Source organism: Mchenga conophoros, linkage group LG11, assembly GCF_057382185.1.
Source record: "Mchenga conophoros isolate Kocher_MC1m ecotype Shallow Benthic linkage group LG11, M_conophoros_male_GT1.1, whole genome shotgun sequence".
Classification (NCBI taxonomy): domain Eukaryota; kingdom Metazoa; phylum Chordata; class Actinopteri; order Cichliformes; family Cichlidae; genus Mchenga; species Mchenga conophoros.
The window spans coordinates 19623548-19639530 of NC_140536.1; the positions used below are offsets into that span (position 1 = coordinate 19623548).

Below are 15983 nucleotides of genomic sequence, written 5' to 3' on the forward strand. Positions count from 1 at the left end.
CGGAGTGTAAGAAACTTTATTTCGTACCACTACGGGGGTCTCATTTTCTTAGGATGGCAAGATTTTTGAGGAATAGAAATACCCACTGACTGACATTTTGTGATAAAAATATAAAACATACATTGTGTGATATAAGATAATAATTGTATCTGTTGTAGTGCTTATGGGGGTGGTGACAAACTTTCTGAAATGTTGTTGCAGGAAAAAGGAAGAAACAGAAAAGAGAGGAAGAGAAACTTCAGCTCCAAAAAGGCAGCAGATATCAGTGTGGAGAGAAGACTGACGAAGAACAAGACGAAACACGTAAACTGTTTAATATATTTCAAAATATCTTTTTAAAAATGTAAATCTGAATGTAAAGGTTTTCATATTTATAGCAGTGCTGGCAAAAGTAAGAGATCTTATGCATTCATTAAATATGGTTGACAATATACATATATTTATGATATGAGGGGTATTTTTACTCTGTAGGGATCTTTTTTTTTTCATTAATTAACCTCCTAGGACCTGGTGTCCACATATGTGGACATCACATTTTGGGTTATTTAGACCAAAATACAAAATTTTGCTCTACAAGGGCCTGATATCCACTTACGATGACATTATACTGCTACTGTTCTATCAACATTTTAAACGAATAGCCTCATATGTGGATCTTATTTTTCTTAAAAACAAAAATAAGGTTAAAAAAATCTAGTAATTCTTTGTTTTTACATTCATCGGGCAAATATATCCCAAATATCAAGGAGAAATTAAAAATGCATCCCGTGGAAGAGTTCAGGTCTTAGGAGGTTAATGTTTCAGAAATAGATATCACAAAGATTTTTACCATAAAGATCTTTATGGTCAATTACTACATAACTAAGCATGTGACATCATTTACTGAGTTGTGAGAAGAAGACTTTTCTTGTGTTTTAAATTTTGTTTTAATTCCTTTATACTTCTTTAATTTGCTTTATCATCTTGATTAGTTATTCTGTGGAAGGAGAGACTGAACGTGTTGCGCATCGAATATCCAGGATGTTTGTTCTCATCTGGTCAACTCTGTTTTTCTCTGTAAGAGGCAGCAGTGCTGACAAAGGTTTGCGTCTGCTAATTTGTAAACCTGTATTTCTGCCAATATGATTTTTGTATATATCTGTGTGTGAAACTATTTTCATGACATGAATCTAGATAAAAAGCATTTATTCACACTCACACATAATTTAACAGTGCCATTGCTATCTGTTGACTTGTATGTCATAAATAAATCTTTTGTTAACTGCACATATAATAAGATAAGAAATGTGAAACCTTTCATCTTTCCCTTTGCATTAACAGGTGCCTCAGTCTGGAGACGACAACACTGTAGAGGCAAAGGAAACTGTGTGACTCTGAGTGAGCGAGAACTAACAGCAGAGGCTGGACTCTGTGTTGTGATCCCGTGTTCTTTCACTACTGCTGCTAACTTTACACCCAAACATACAATTTGGTACAAATGCGAAGCGTCTAAAAAATGTAGTGATGCTGACATAACATTTCACAGCAACAAGAACAATGAAAAAGTTCAGTCTGGGTTTAAAGGACGAGTCTCACGTTTGGAACCTGATGTGAGTCAGAAAAACTGCAGCATCATCATTAATGATCTGAAAGAGTCTGATTCTGGATTTTATCAGCTCAGAGTTAATGGTGAACTGAATGGACAACAAGGTGGATTCACATTCAGTCAAAAAGTAACTGTTTCTATTAAAGGTATGAAAAGTTATTCCAAGAACAATCATGTAGAAACACGATATTAAGTCATGTACAACAACATATTTTGTATTTTTTTTGGTCTTAATGAAGTATTCATTCATTTTAGGAAATTGTTAACCTCTAGCTGGTAGCTAGTAGGAACTGCAGCAGTTCCTGGTAAAACCTGTGTTTGCCATTAACCATTTTACCAAATATTTTATTATCTGAGCCCAAATCCAAGTAGTTAAACTTCAGACAGTTTATGTGATTTCATTAATGCCCAGTATTTCCATTAGGTATTGAACAGAAGCCTACAGTAATGATTCCCACACTGACAGAGGGACAGCAGGCCACACTGACCTGCACTGCTCCTGGTCTCTGCTCTGGATCTGTTCCTCAAATCACCTGGACATGGAGAGGAGAAGGAGGGACTGAATCTTACATTACAGGAAACAGCACTGTGTTTAAGACTGAGGGTCTGACTCCTTTCACACAAAGACATGTGTCAACTTTGACCTTTAACCCTTCAGCTGAACACCACAACACCAATGTCACCTGTAAAATCCGCTTCACAGGTGACGCGACTGCACAAAAGACTTCAGGTTTGAATGTAAACTGTGAGTACTTTTACAACCTTAAGTTGACTTTCCCCCCTAAAATCTATTTTATTTTACAGGATCATCTTTTCACTTGCAAGAATTTTGGAGTTATGGAAACTACATGAGTGGGATTTATGTGTATTTGTTTCATAGATGTGAAGGAGGTTAACATCACTGGTGTTACAACTGTCAGGGACGGTGAGGCTCTGAATCTGACCTGCAATGTTCACAGTTTCCCTCCATCTCTGATTATTTGGTCTAAACTTGGTTACAATGAAACGCTTCACATTGACACTGGATCAGCCAATCTTGTTATCATCAATGTAACAGCAGGAGATGCTGGACAATACGTCTGCACAGCTAAATATATGAACAATACCCTGAAGGACAAAGTCAACGTCACAGTGATATGTGAGTACACAGCTTTATGCTTTTGGACGGAATATATTTCTAGCAGAAACACAAGCCTACATCTGGTTTTTGTAAGTATACAAAAATATATCCATTACAAAAAAGTGAGCTGAATAAAAAGCTTGATTAGCGTTAATATCTACAGGTAGGATTAAAATTAGGAATGAAAAATGAAGGTCGAATGTTGGCAAAAAAGCCGTTTAAACATAACATTCAGACATTTTCATAGATGCTGATCAGAAAGTGTTGGCTAAGCCTGCAACTGATCAGCTTGCCTGTTTTATGTTACTGGAAGTCGGCACAGCTGCCGTCCCCTCACCATCATCGTCACAGCTTTCATTTTTAATGTACTAAAGGAGTTATTAATGACTTTTCATACTGTTTTCTCTGCATCTAACATGTTGGGAAAGAGGAAGGTCATCTAGTACAGTGCTAAGCTTATTTACTTGCTGATTGTAGTGAAAGGTTAGTCAGTAGTAGCTTGCCTCACACAGTGGTCTCCCGGTTTACTGTGAAAGACCAGAGTTTTAGACCACAATACGTGTGTGAAAATCACCAGAATAAAGGCTTTTACATGCTGGATGTGCAAAATCTGGTTTCAATGGACTCAAATATTCTTAAAGCGGCCATGCACACCTACTGCATACTTATGTAGGATGAATTTGCACAACAACTTAGGATGAGGATAGCTGTGGAGTTTCAGTGCGACAATGGGTGGGTTGATTGCAGTGTTTTTAAACTTGTGCTAATGCTAATGCTGCTCCTTGTTGTTTATAATGTGACAAAAGATTATTCTGTACAGGTCGTCTGTATAGCAAAATATTTGAACATGACTCTTACATTATATCTGAATGTGTCTGTGTCTTGTAAGTACGTTAACCTTATTATCTGAGGTTTATATGCACAGTAAAGGTTACGTCTGTATTTCTTTTAAAACAAAGTTTGCTTATATTTAATCATTCTTTGAGTTATTTTCTAATTTCTTATCTTAAACAAAATATTGCCATTTCTTCAACAGATAAAAGGATACCTCAAATCATTGGAAACACAACTATCAAGGAGGGAGATGTCCTGAATCTGACCTGCAGTGTTGAAAGTTTCCCTCCATCTCTTATTATGTGGCCTAAATTAGGTTCCAAGGCAAACCATCATAACGACACTGGATCTGCTACACTAGTCATCCCAAATGCAACAGCAGAACATTCTGGACAGTACATCTGTACAGCAAAATACATGGACAGTGTCCTGAAGAAAGACACCAATGTAACCGTGATATGTAAGTACACAACATCGTGCAACATCGCGCAGAAAAAGTATTCTTGGCACAGTTTCCTCCATCGGACAACCGTGCATTGTCAACATTGTGCATTGTGCAGTCAAATTTGTAGACATTTTTAGATTGTTGGCCTTGACTGCTAGCACTAAAAAGCAAACAAAAAAATACATATTGAATAAAATGCAGACAATGTAAAATATACAATAAAATGAACATTCCTGACAAACAAAAAATTACAAATGTGCATTCAAGAACCATTTGAATTTACTGATCACATTCTACAATAAACATTTTAAAAGCTGTTGGTATTTGTGGCACTTGACAGTAGGTATATAGTGTTACAAACAAAGATGGGCAGTAACACGTTAAAAGTAACACATTACTGTAAAGCTATTATTTTTTCAAGTAACGAGTAAAGTAAGGGATTAATATTCCAAAAAAAGCTGAATTGGTTTACTGTATCTCATGACAATGATGTGCGAGCGTGCAACGTCCATAGCAGCAACAGACGTGTGTAGATGAACAATGGATTATATGGAGGGTGGGAGAGAGTACGACCATGCAGCATTTAAAGCTCGGAAGTACTGAGATTACTTTGTTTAATTCCGTAAAAAGTGACAGAAACATTAGTGTCCACTGTACACTCAGCGTGGGAAAAAAACTTTCTACAGTGAAAAATTAAACCTCAAATCTGAGCAAGCACCTGCCCTGCCACAGTGTAACGTTGAATTGTGTTCATTGGTTGAGAGGAGGCGGTAGAAACCTTAGCAGGATAGTAGGAAAAATACGCAATCACACTGAAACTGGGAATTCCACAGCATATCCTTTAATGCACCTTTTCTTCATCAACCATACAAGGCCCGGTTGAACGGCTGTTGCCTACGAAACATGACACACAGTGTTCATACAACCCGTAACATTGCAAAAGTTCCTGAAGAGGTAAAATATATAAAGTCTGTCTCTTTCCATGCACTCGCGTGCAAACATGTTGTTCATGTCACTACCCGATCTGTACCAGAAACCCGGTCAGTACCACACATGCGCAAATCTTACATCACTTCCTCTCTTTGCCAACATTGCGACATTTAATATATTTGAATGACACGGTTAGCGCCCAGTTAGCTCCTAGCATTTCTCGACAGCTCTGCCTCTTTTTCGACTGCCCGGGATATTTAAACAATGGATACCTCCATATACAAACAAATTCATGCATTTCTCCTCAACGGAACAACAGCGCCATAAAATAAGAAGAATGGTGCCTAATTACAGACTTAATAATACAGACTTAGTTATGTGTCATGTGAAGATTCATCAGCCAGATTAAGTGTTTACTGACAAATGACAGTGATAGGGGACATCATCATCACTATTCCAACAATCCTCTCCACACAGACAAGCAGAAACACATTCGACTATCACTAAATCAAATGTAACACGCATACATGAACATGATTTGTAATGATGCAAGTTCAGTTTACAATAGGGCTCATTTGCTCGGTCAGCAAGTGACAGTATCCTCGTACATTGGGGCGTAAACTGCCATTAAACGAAACAGAAGAAGAAGAGAACATCTGCACATGCACGGTACGGATCGGGGAGCCCTGATCCGTAACTATCTTTTGATTTTTTGTTTTTGTCTACATTATATTGAAATGTTTCATTATTGCCGACATTTTCCCTTGTGGGACAATTAAAGGATTATTCTATTCTATTCTATTCTATTCTAACATTTTAAGAGATACGTATTATTGTTAACATCTTAACAGATACTCTGACCTGTAACTATTGTAAACTGCTTCGAGCGGAAATAGACACCTTTCGCACATGCGTGGTACTGATCGGGTTTCCGGTACGGATCGGGTAGTGACAGTTCACAGATAGGGCAGTGGCTCATACTAATGACATCATAAACCCCTGACTTAGGTTGCCTTAAAGAAACACCACACAATTGTGACTGTTACAACGGGAATGCAAAATTCACAGAGAAACCCCCGGATTATTTTGTGCTTCTTATTATTGTTCTAGCATCAACACACTACTTTTCTTACATGTTCATGTCTACACAGCTGTACAGGGTATCATTACACATTTCCATAGTATAATGTTTGTATGACAGTGTTCTTTGAATGAACCACTTAAATGTGGTTTTTAGATACAAGGAACCTTCACATCATTGGAAATACAACTGTGAAGGAGGGAGATGTTCTGAGTCTGACCTGCACGTTTGAACGTTTCCCCCCAGGTCTTATTGTGTGAAAAAAAACGTAGTTCCAACACAGACATTCATAGTGGAACCTACAGTGAATTGCACAGTGACACTGGATCTGCTACACTTGTTGTTTATAATTCTGTTTATAACATGTTTATAACATTCTGGACAGTATATCTGTACAGCAGAATATTTATACACGACTCTTACATCTTATCTCAATGTCACTGTATCTTGTGAGTAGTTTAACCTTGAATCTGAAGTTTATATTTTGGGTTAACTTTCCCTTGTTTTATGATTATGATCATGTGTTTACAGGGTTTTCAAAGATACAGAAGGGCTCTGGATGTGTGCTTCAGTCAGAGGTTTTGACCTGTGTGTGTATCAGTGAAGGGTTTCCTTTACCTACTATCAATTGGCCGCTACTGAAGAACCACACTGAGTACTCTGTCATTACTACTGTGTCAAACCACACAGTCAACAGCACTATCAGTCTAACTGTAAAAAGCCATGGCAACAGCACTGTTGAATGTGTGAGTAACAATGGAAATGGAGAAGAAAGAGAAATCCTCCTTATCCATCAAAACTTGTCTGAAAAACATGGTATGTGCTTTTTCAAATTATCACCACTACCACTTTCTATATCAAATAATATCAATATCTTTGTAATCAGACATTGATTAGTTAGTTTTTTCCATTTACTCTATGTAATATAAAGAAAATGTATTAAGCTTTTTTTATGTCGTTTCCTTTGGTTATAGAGCAATCATCTGGTGTCAGGCTGGCATACCTGAAAGTCACTATTGCCTTTTTGACTGGGGTACTTTTTTCAGCAGTCCTTTGCTGTTTGGCCAAACATTGCTACAGGTACAGCATTTACTTTTATAACTATTATTAGGATGGATGGATGGATGGATAGATAGGTAATTACTTTTTTACTATAAAATTACTCTTTTCTCCAGAAACAAACAAAAGACTTCCAGAAGTTTGGAGATGAGGACACATCAAGATGATAAACTGGTATTTATGTTCATTTGGCTTTTTTTTTTTAATATACTTGCTTTTTAGTTAGTTAATATGTATGCTCTCATTTGTCATCAGTCAAGATTTTATTTTGTAAAGACACTTCCTGTTATGTTGCTGAGAATAATCGAGAGTTTATTAAAACTCTCCTTCATGCAGAAACATTCATGCAGTTTCTGCTGGAAGACCTGTCTGCTAATGTAGACACTAAAATTCAACAGGAATAGATGAACAAAGTTTTAACAAAACAAATATTCTTTGTACACTAAAATATCACCCAGTCCCGCGATGCAACTGTCCCACAACCCAGGACTAATGTTCCTTATGTGCTTACAACCAGGAGAGAAATTGCCCTTCCACAGTGGGGACCACGTCCCAGGTGGATGAGGAGATCCCTCCTATCCTCATCTTGCCCCTCCACTAAGCTAATCACACCACAGCTCAGCTCGCACTCTGCACTTGAGTCTGTCACTCGATTCCACTGCGGCTTCCCTCGTGGCATTGCTTTTAAAAACAGACAAATCAGAATGAAATCATGCAAATAAAAACCACACACAAATAAACAATAAAAATCAATTATAAAAGACAAATACAAATTTCCACTGTGTGACACTAACACCTGTTAATATATATTTTTTTCACATCCTGATCCAAGGTTCTACAATGTTACAGTATATGAATTGGGTCAGATTCATGCCACAATTATTTGGTTCCATTTATAAGATCAGCCTTCATTTTTTGTTGCGTTTAATTCAGTTCAGAGAGGGAGGTTTTGGATAATCTCGCTAAAAGACAAAATCTACTGAAAACAGTTGTTTTAGTAGGAGAATAAAAGTATGAGCATAAGTCCATGTATCTTACTTGATGTTTGAATTTTTTTTATACTTTAGTCATTTTCAATATATACTATTGGAGAATGTTGCTGTGTTTTAGGTATGATGATATAGTTTTGTTTGTTTACCAATTCCATTGGAAGCTGGGAATTCACCACGACACAAAATGCAAATATAATTAACTGGCACAAAACGATCTGCTCTTTGGAGGGACTGTTCTGGAGTCTGAGAAGGAATAACTCTGCTAAAGAATCATTCCCTTTTAAACACACCGCAGGCATATATAGACATTAAAGCTCTGTTTAATCAACAATACCAAAAAGACACAAAAAGAACAAAACAAGCAAACATAAAATGCAAAGTACATTGTGAAAGATTACAACCAGTAACTGTCAGTAACTAAAGGTTCAATTCTTACACCAAACTGATAAAGAAAGAAAAAGTAAAGGAAGAATTTTGTTCTGTATGCATAGCAAAATGTAAAAATACCAGACAGACGCAAGTGACTGACTCTTTACTTTGTACCTAACAGGTCTATGATGGTCAAGAATTACAGGACAATCTGACTCTTAACTCAAACAGCGGGCCAAAAGAAGTGGAGTATGCTGACATTAATTTTTCCTTGTTGAAAAGAAATGGTGCCAGAGAGGCAGCAAGGAGGCAAGAGAGCACAAAGACAGTATATGCTGAAATTAAGAAAGCAGTCGAGGAACGGGAAGATGATGCTGAAGAGGAAGGTGAAATGCTGGAGGCCAAAGAGGACGAGATGGTAGTGGAGATGGAGATGAAATACCGTGAACCAGAAAAGGAGTTAAAAATGGGAAAGGAGAGAGTGTACGCCACTGTGAATGATGTTACTGATGAAATTTGAGGAATGTTTTATTGTGGAGTTGATTGAGATAAAGAATCTCTCATCACACGTTATGAACATCACGCCTTTACATACAACAGCAGGAACTATGCAAACATTCATTTACCGAAGTATGTGTGTGTATAAAATAACATTTCTACACCTAAGAACCATATGGTTCTGGTATATAAAGTGCACAAATAAAGTTAGAGTGTTAAGCTTGCTATTAACAGTAGAGATACTGCACAACAAAATAGGAACAAAAAAAGCTTAAATATGCAGAAGTGTTCGCAGACAAGCTCTATGCAGATGAAATGACGTCATGCCAAAAGAGGCAAAGTTTTTTTTCTTTTCTTCTTTAAGCTCATTAATGCATTTGATCTTTCTAAGGAACTTCCTTCTTTATTTACCGTATATTACTGTTTACTAATATATGCACATTTGAACCAGTAGGAAAGCAATGAATTAATGGCAATACAATGAGCCAGTAAGTGCTGAATGCTGTTGAAGTGATGTGAAGACAAATGGTGTGTATATGTTATATTTTCTGTCTGATATTGTAGGCTCTTCATTTGACAATGGAAAGACCGTTGAAGTGATTGAAATACAATAAAATTGAAATTAATGTATAAATTGTAATGAATTCATTTTACTGAAATTTCTGTTTCTTAAGATAATAAGAGTTTTCAGGACTAGGTCTGCACTGTAATGTTCCTCAATGGCTTTTTAGATCCTGCTTTCTATTGAGCTTAGCTATTTAGTTTAGGTAGCAGCTCCTTCTGCTGAGGTTGTCTCTCTGAGTTGCCATTCATAAAAGATAACAGTTCTTGGATTAGCTTGATTGCTTTTTCTGCCTCTTCTAGTTTCCCTTCTGCCATTTTAATGAGCATCCACTTACTCTTATTGGCAACAGCTTCTTCTGCCAGGTACTTACAGACCTCCACCATTCTGTCCTAGTTTATCTGGCTCAATATAGAGAAATATAGAGGAATCTCCAGATCCACCTCACTTATTTTGTTTTTTCTCTAGAGAAAAAAGTCAGCTCTCCACACAGCAGAGCATCACCAGTGAATCATCCTGTACAGTGCAGTTGACTCTCACTTTATATGGCGCAAAATCCCAATAGTCACCTCAAGGTGTTTTATGTTGTAAAGTAAAGATCTTATAATAGAGAGGAAATCCCAACAATCAGATGACCCCCTGTAAGCATGGACTTAGTGACAAGCACTGTATTCCCACACTAACAGTGGGACAGCAGGACACAATGCAGGACAGCATACTGACCTGCATTGCTCCAGGTCTGTGTTCGGGATCTGTTTCTGGAGTCACATGGACATAAATCTTATGGGACCCATCTCTGTTTTGACATCAGAGAATCTGACTGGTGTAACTTAGATAAACAACTCAGCTTTGACCTTTAACCTTTAAGCTGAAAACCATATCACCAGCGTTACCTGTACAATCAGCTTCACAGATGAAACATCTGGAGAGATATCTTCAAATTTCAATTTTTGAAAATCTTACTGATCTCATTTTTCTGTCCCTCTCTCTCTCTCTCTCTCTCTCTCTCTCTCTCTCACACACACACACACACACACACACACACACACACACAGTGATATATATCCTTACCGTTCTTAGGTTAAAATCTTGCACCTCATTTGCAAACACTTGGTTTGCACAACACAGAGAGAACAGCTGTGCTTTGCACAAAGTTAAAATAACATTTCTCAACAATTGCTAATAAGAGTACAGATATTGCACAATATAAATAGAAACAAAACAGCTTAAATATGCAGAAGTATTTGTAGAGAGGCTGTATGCTGACGTGGGGAAATTCTGAGGGAAAGAGAAAATTTTGTTTTAATTTTAGAAAGGTGCATTGGTTTAGTGCCCCTCGCTCATGTATATGTTGCGTACTTAATTTCTATTGTGTTCACAGTGAACTGTCATATTATTTGTACTTTATCAACCTATTATATGTCTAACAATGCAAAAAATGCAGTCTGAGTAGTCTTACTTGATCAACAATCTTTTTACAAACTCAACATCATTTGTCCTTTTTTAGTTCTTTCCTTTTTCTAGTTTTAGGTGTGAAGATGAGTGATCCATTCTGTGCAAAGAACACATACAATATCACTCTAAATAAAAGACATATAACAGCTGAGTCTGGAGTATGTGGTTTTTTTTACCATGTTATTTTACTACAGAAGCTAGTTTAATATCAAAAGTAAAAAATTGACCTTTAACCCACTGCTAGAGTCTGACCTGAAAATGAGGAATGGTATCATCATCCTCAATGACCTCATCAACTCAGACTGGATCATATCAAATCAGAGTTTCTGTTACCAAGAAGAGGAACTAATAACTAAAGGACTTATGACAGCTGTTAACCTGTTAAAGCCTGGACCATGAAATAAATGGCAGAAAAATAAAAACAGTAAAATATATATAAAATTCCCCGCTCGCCCCTACGGGCGGTCTATCCTTCAAGTTCAGGCCTGGAGCTTGAGGGTCCTGTGCAGTATCTTAGCTGTTCCTAGGACTGCGCTCTTCTGGACAGAGATCTCTGATGTTGTTCCTGCACTGCACCGTGCTCCGATTACCCCAGGGACCACTGTTATCTTCACGCTCCACATTTTCTCGAGCTCTTCTCTGAGCCCTTGGTATTTCTCGGTAATGGTGGCTGTAGGCATCGTCCGTGGGGCTGCGTTAACATCATATAGTTGACCTTCTGAGGGTACTTCACGTAGTCTTGGTAACCGGCTATGGGGGAATCCAGGTTTCAAGCTTGGCCATGATCCTATCTTTAAGGTCAGTTTCTAATGCACTCAACGATCCTTCTATCGCACTTGGGGCTTGGAATCCCAATCTCGGGTGGGAATGATATCTGTATTTAATTTGACTTGACCTTTTCAAGTTGGGTTCAGTTTTCCTCTCCTGAAATTGTTGCTTAATATCTGTTGCGCTTCTTCTTCCTATTGACTTCTCACTTCCTAAACGTGATGACCTCTCATCACGTTTAGGAAGTGAGATATTCTTCAGCATCGTTCAGTGAGATACATTTCCTGGTCCCTATTCTAGGAAGCATGTTCATCAAACTGAGTGTAAAAATAAACTATGAGTTTATTAACTCTGAGATCAGCAACTCAGAGTTTCAGAGTTTCGTTTCAGATCAGAGTTTCGTGTTCAAGAACAGTTCACCATCGTAAGTTCAATAAAGTTCAGTTCAGTTTAAAAAATAAAAATAAAAACAGTTTTTGTTACAGACTGGTTGAGACTGGTTCCTGGCCCGTGCCATGTGTTGAGGTGCACCTCACTGTATCTATGGGTCATATCTTAAACCTCACACTCAAACATCAGCTCCTTCTCCACCAGAGAAGTGATGTTTCATATCCCAGTTGTCAGCCTTGATATTCAGACATCAGACCACCAATGACTACGTCATTTGCTGGCGTTGATACACACTGCACCCAACCTCTATAGCATCTCTTTTGGGTGGTGACAGTGAGCGAGAGAGAAAATTTAATTTAGTTTTTTTCACTACTGGCTAAAAATGCTTCATGAGATTTGCAGAATCTAATCTAATCTCAGCCTTCACTGATAGATAATAGCAACCTTACAGCTATACCAGGAATGTTTTGCTGACTGATTGGAAATCTTTACACTGTGTTTCACAAGCCAGCTTTCCAAATCTATAATGACTCTGAAGTTTTATTGGTAACGGTAAACATTTTATAGGAAATGTCACTTTTATAGATTTTAAAGATTTGAGTCTATTTTTTGGAGAATGAGTTACTTTAAATAAAGAATACAGGTTGTGCTTGGGAAAAAGTAAGGCGTTATGAATGAATCTGGACAGGATGAACTCCAACCTGGACCTGGGCATCTATGGACTAAATCTGTGATCCTGATCTATTTTGGATCCATCCAGTCAAAGAAAGAAAAAGAAGAGTATAATCCCCTGTTTGAGTTTTTTTTTTAATGGCGGCCAGTATTCTATCATCTCCATCATTATTTGGTAGAATTTTGTAGAAGAGCACTTGTTTTCTCACTTGAGATTTTTCTGTAATCTGTAGCTGGCTATTAACATGTTAGATGTTTCACAAACTGCAAGATTAAAACCTGTATCTAATGATTCAGTTTTCTTCATCTCAATCTGTCTGAAGGACCGAAAAAAGGTATTTTTAAAAAATTGTTATTTGTATGACACAAACAACTTTATTGTAAATGTGCAAACAACTGAGGTTGCTGTTGATGCAAATAATGTTGCTGATCACGCGAAAATGATATTGCTGTATTATGACTCATTATGTATTATGAGTCACTTCCTCTATCTCTGTCTTTCTCTCTCTCTTTCTTTCTTGCAAAAAATTGTTACACAGTAAAAATTAACCAATGGTTAAATTAAGGATAGATTAAAATTATGCACCTCAAGTGAAGAGCTTTGCATGATACAGAGAGCACACCAGTGCCTTACACAATATTAAAGTAATATTGCAACACTTTCCAATAACAGTACAGATATTGCACAATATAAATAGAAACAAAAAACCCCCTAATACTTCCTATGCAGAAGTTTTTGCAGAGAATGGGAATAAAATGGAGAAATGCTAAGAGAGAAAGTTAATTTCTTTAAAATTATTTAAGTTCTTTAATGCACTATTGGGTGGCTGTAGCTCAGGTGGCAGAGCAGGTCAGCCACTAATCAGAAGGTCGGTGGTTCGATCCCAGGCTGCATCCTGGCTGCATGCCAAATATCCTTGGGCAAGATACTAACCCCATGTTTGCCTACTGGTGGTGGTCAGAGGGCCCGGTGGCGCCTGTGTCTGGCAGCCTCTCCTCTGTCAGTGCGTCCCAGGGCAGCTGTGGCTACAATGTAGCTTGCTATCGCCAGTGTGTGTGAATGTGTGTGTGAATGGGTGGATGACTGAATGTAGTGTAAAGCGCTTTGGGGTCCTTAGGGACTAGAAAAGCGCTATACAAATGCAGGCCATTTACCATTCACTTAACCTTTCTCAAGGAACTTTAAAAAAAATATCATTGTTAACTCTTTTAATATATGCAGATATGAGGCAGTAGGAAAGCCCTTGAATGGCATTCCAATTATGCTGTACATGTTTTGGGGGTGTTGGAATGATGTAATGATGCTTAATGACATGCACAGGTCATATTTTCTCTTTAATATTGTACAGTCTTTACAGTGTAAAGACAACAAAATTAAAAAAATGAATGGAATGTCTGGAATGTCAATTTCCCAAGATAATAATAAGATTTTCAGGGAATAAAAATTAGTCAGTGATTAGCATTTTGTGTTAAAATATACAGCATACACTGTGTGATATGAGATGAGAGATAACTTTATTGGGGAAAGAATAGTATTTGGTCACTTAAATTGACATCAAAACTGGCCTCCCTGTGACTCGCTGTGAGGTTGTTGATCCACATGAATTTCTCCAACCTAATCAGCAAAGATCAGATTATATGAAAGGTAAAGTGACATTATTGCGTCTGCCCGGTAATGACCCACAGGATGTCAAAATTCAGTATTCTTCCTGAATTCAAGAAATCTGGCTTTTCACCCCAAGCTACCCCCACACTTGTGGTCATAACATCAAAACTAACAGTGATAAGATGATGAAACCCACAGATTGTGTAGTTTAATAACTGTTTAAAATTTTCTGAAATTATACACTAGTATGAATCTAGAACAGCAATTAATACAATGTTGGATGCTGTCACAGCTTTTCATATCACTATTCAATGATCCAGCAAGAAAATAAAACTTTTATAGACATTTTCAAAGTAGAAATACTGAAATATATGATTTAATTATTTTTTTCTTTTGTCCTAGTTGCAGATTTTTATATAACTAAATTGCATATTTGTTTCGATTTTTACTGTCTTTTTCTGGTAAAATGAATTTAGTAATACAATGTTGGTCATTACTTAATGTGATCAAATGACATATATAAAATATAAGGGGGTAAAAAGTTGTTATAACGCTGTTTCTGTTTTCAGTAGATTTAAACTTTTCCTTCAAATTGGGCTACATGCTGACTAATAAGTGTACTAATTTTTTTTTTTCTGAATCAATCTATTTGGTGTCCTGGTGAAAAACGCCGGTGTGTTTATGAAACGGACCCAAAACGCAGACACAGGAGAAATGAACTGGTGTTTAAACAAAAAATTAACCTTTACTGCGGGTGATACAAAAAACGGAAAACAAGGGAGAAAGAAAACTGAAACCTAAACTGGGAAAAACTATGACTATCTATGACACCTAAGACATGGGACAGGAAGACGGAACTGAACAGGAACATGCAAACATAGCGAGAAAAAGTCTAAACATGAACATGAACCTGGTAACAGGTAACAGGCGACTTAAAGAAACAGACGGGTAATGAGGGAAGTGGAAACACCTGGGGAAACACAGGTGACACAAATGAACATGTTGCCACAGGGGGAAGTAAAACAAAACACAGTGAACATGGAAACACTACAATCTTCAAAATAAAACAGAAAATATGGAGAGGCGTAGACATGACACACGAGCTTGACAACGTGGACACAACACAGACATGAAACACATGACAGACTGGACAGGAAACATGACACATAACCAAGGAAACATGGATTAAAAAACAAAATCCAGAATAAAGCTCAGCTAAATCCTAACTAATAATAAGACAAGAACTTATTATCACCAACTTAACATGAGAAAATCAAAAATACAAAATAATCTGAAAACACTGGGTCACAGACCCCGCCCCTGACATTTGGTTGCTTAATGGAAGACAGCCCATCAATTATCCTACCACAGGATAGCACAACACACAGTAGATTGTATACACATGCTAAATATGGTGAATTAACTTAAGTGAATTTATTCTGTGAAAAAACTTTAAATGCTTTCTCACATTATCTTACTTACCGTCATTACCAACTTACGGGAGCAAGTACTGTATTTGTGTAGTATTTGTGAAGTGTGTATCAAGAAAAATGTTCATAAAAATGTTCCTTTAAGTTTTTGTTTGCTTTTCCCATAGTTTTTATATACTGTACATAC

General features: G+C 37.1%; 1 protein-coding gene across 2 annotated transcripts; it reads left to right on the top strand.

Moving 5' to 3' along the window:
- The first annotated feature begins 200 nt into the window (after positions 1-200).
- Positions 201-9508, top strand: LOC146563944 (sialic acid-binding Ig-like lectin 5). Of its 2 annotated transcripts, XM_085291350.1 has the most exons (10): positions 201-303; positions 972-1081; positions 1321-1731; positions 2010-2330; positions 2466-2723; positions 3742-3999; positions 6527-6811; positions 6970-7075; positions 7171-7228; positions 8597-9508. In XM_085291350.1, the coding sequence occupies exons 2-10, from the start codon at positions 1021-1023 to the stop codon at positions 8933-8935; spliced, it is 2097 nt and encodes a 698-aa protein (XP_085147476.1). In that variant the 5' UTR covers positions 201-303; positions 972-1020; the 3' UTR covers positions 8936-9508. The 2 variants fall into 2 exon arrangements, with proteins under 2 accessions (XP_085147476.1, XP_085147477.1); XM_085291351.1 differs by lacking the exons at positions 201-303; positions 972-1081 and having other exon boundaries at positions 1397-1589; positions 1661-1731.
- Positions 9509-15983: the final 6475 nt, after the last annotated feature.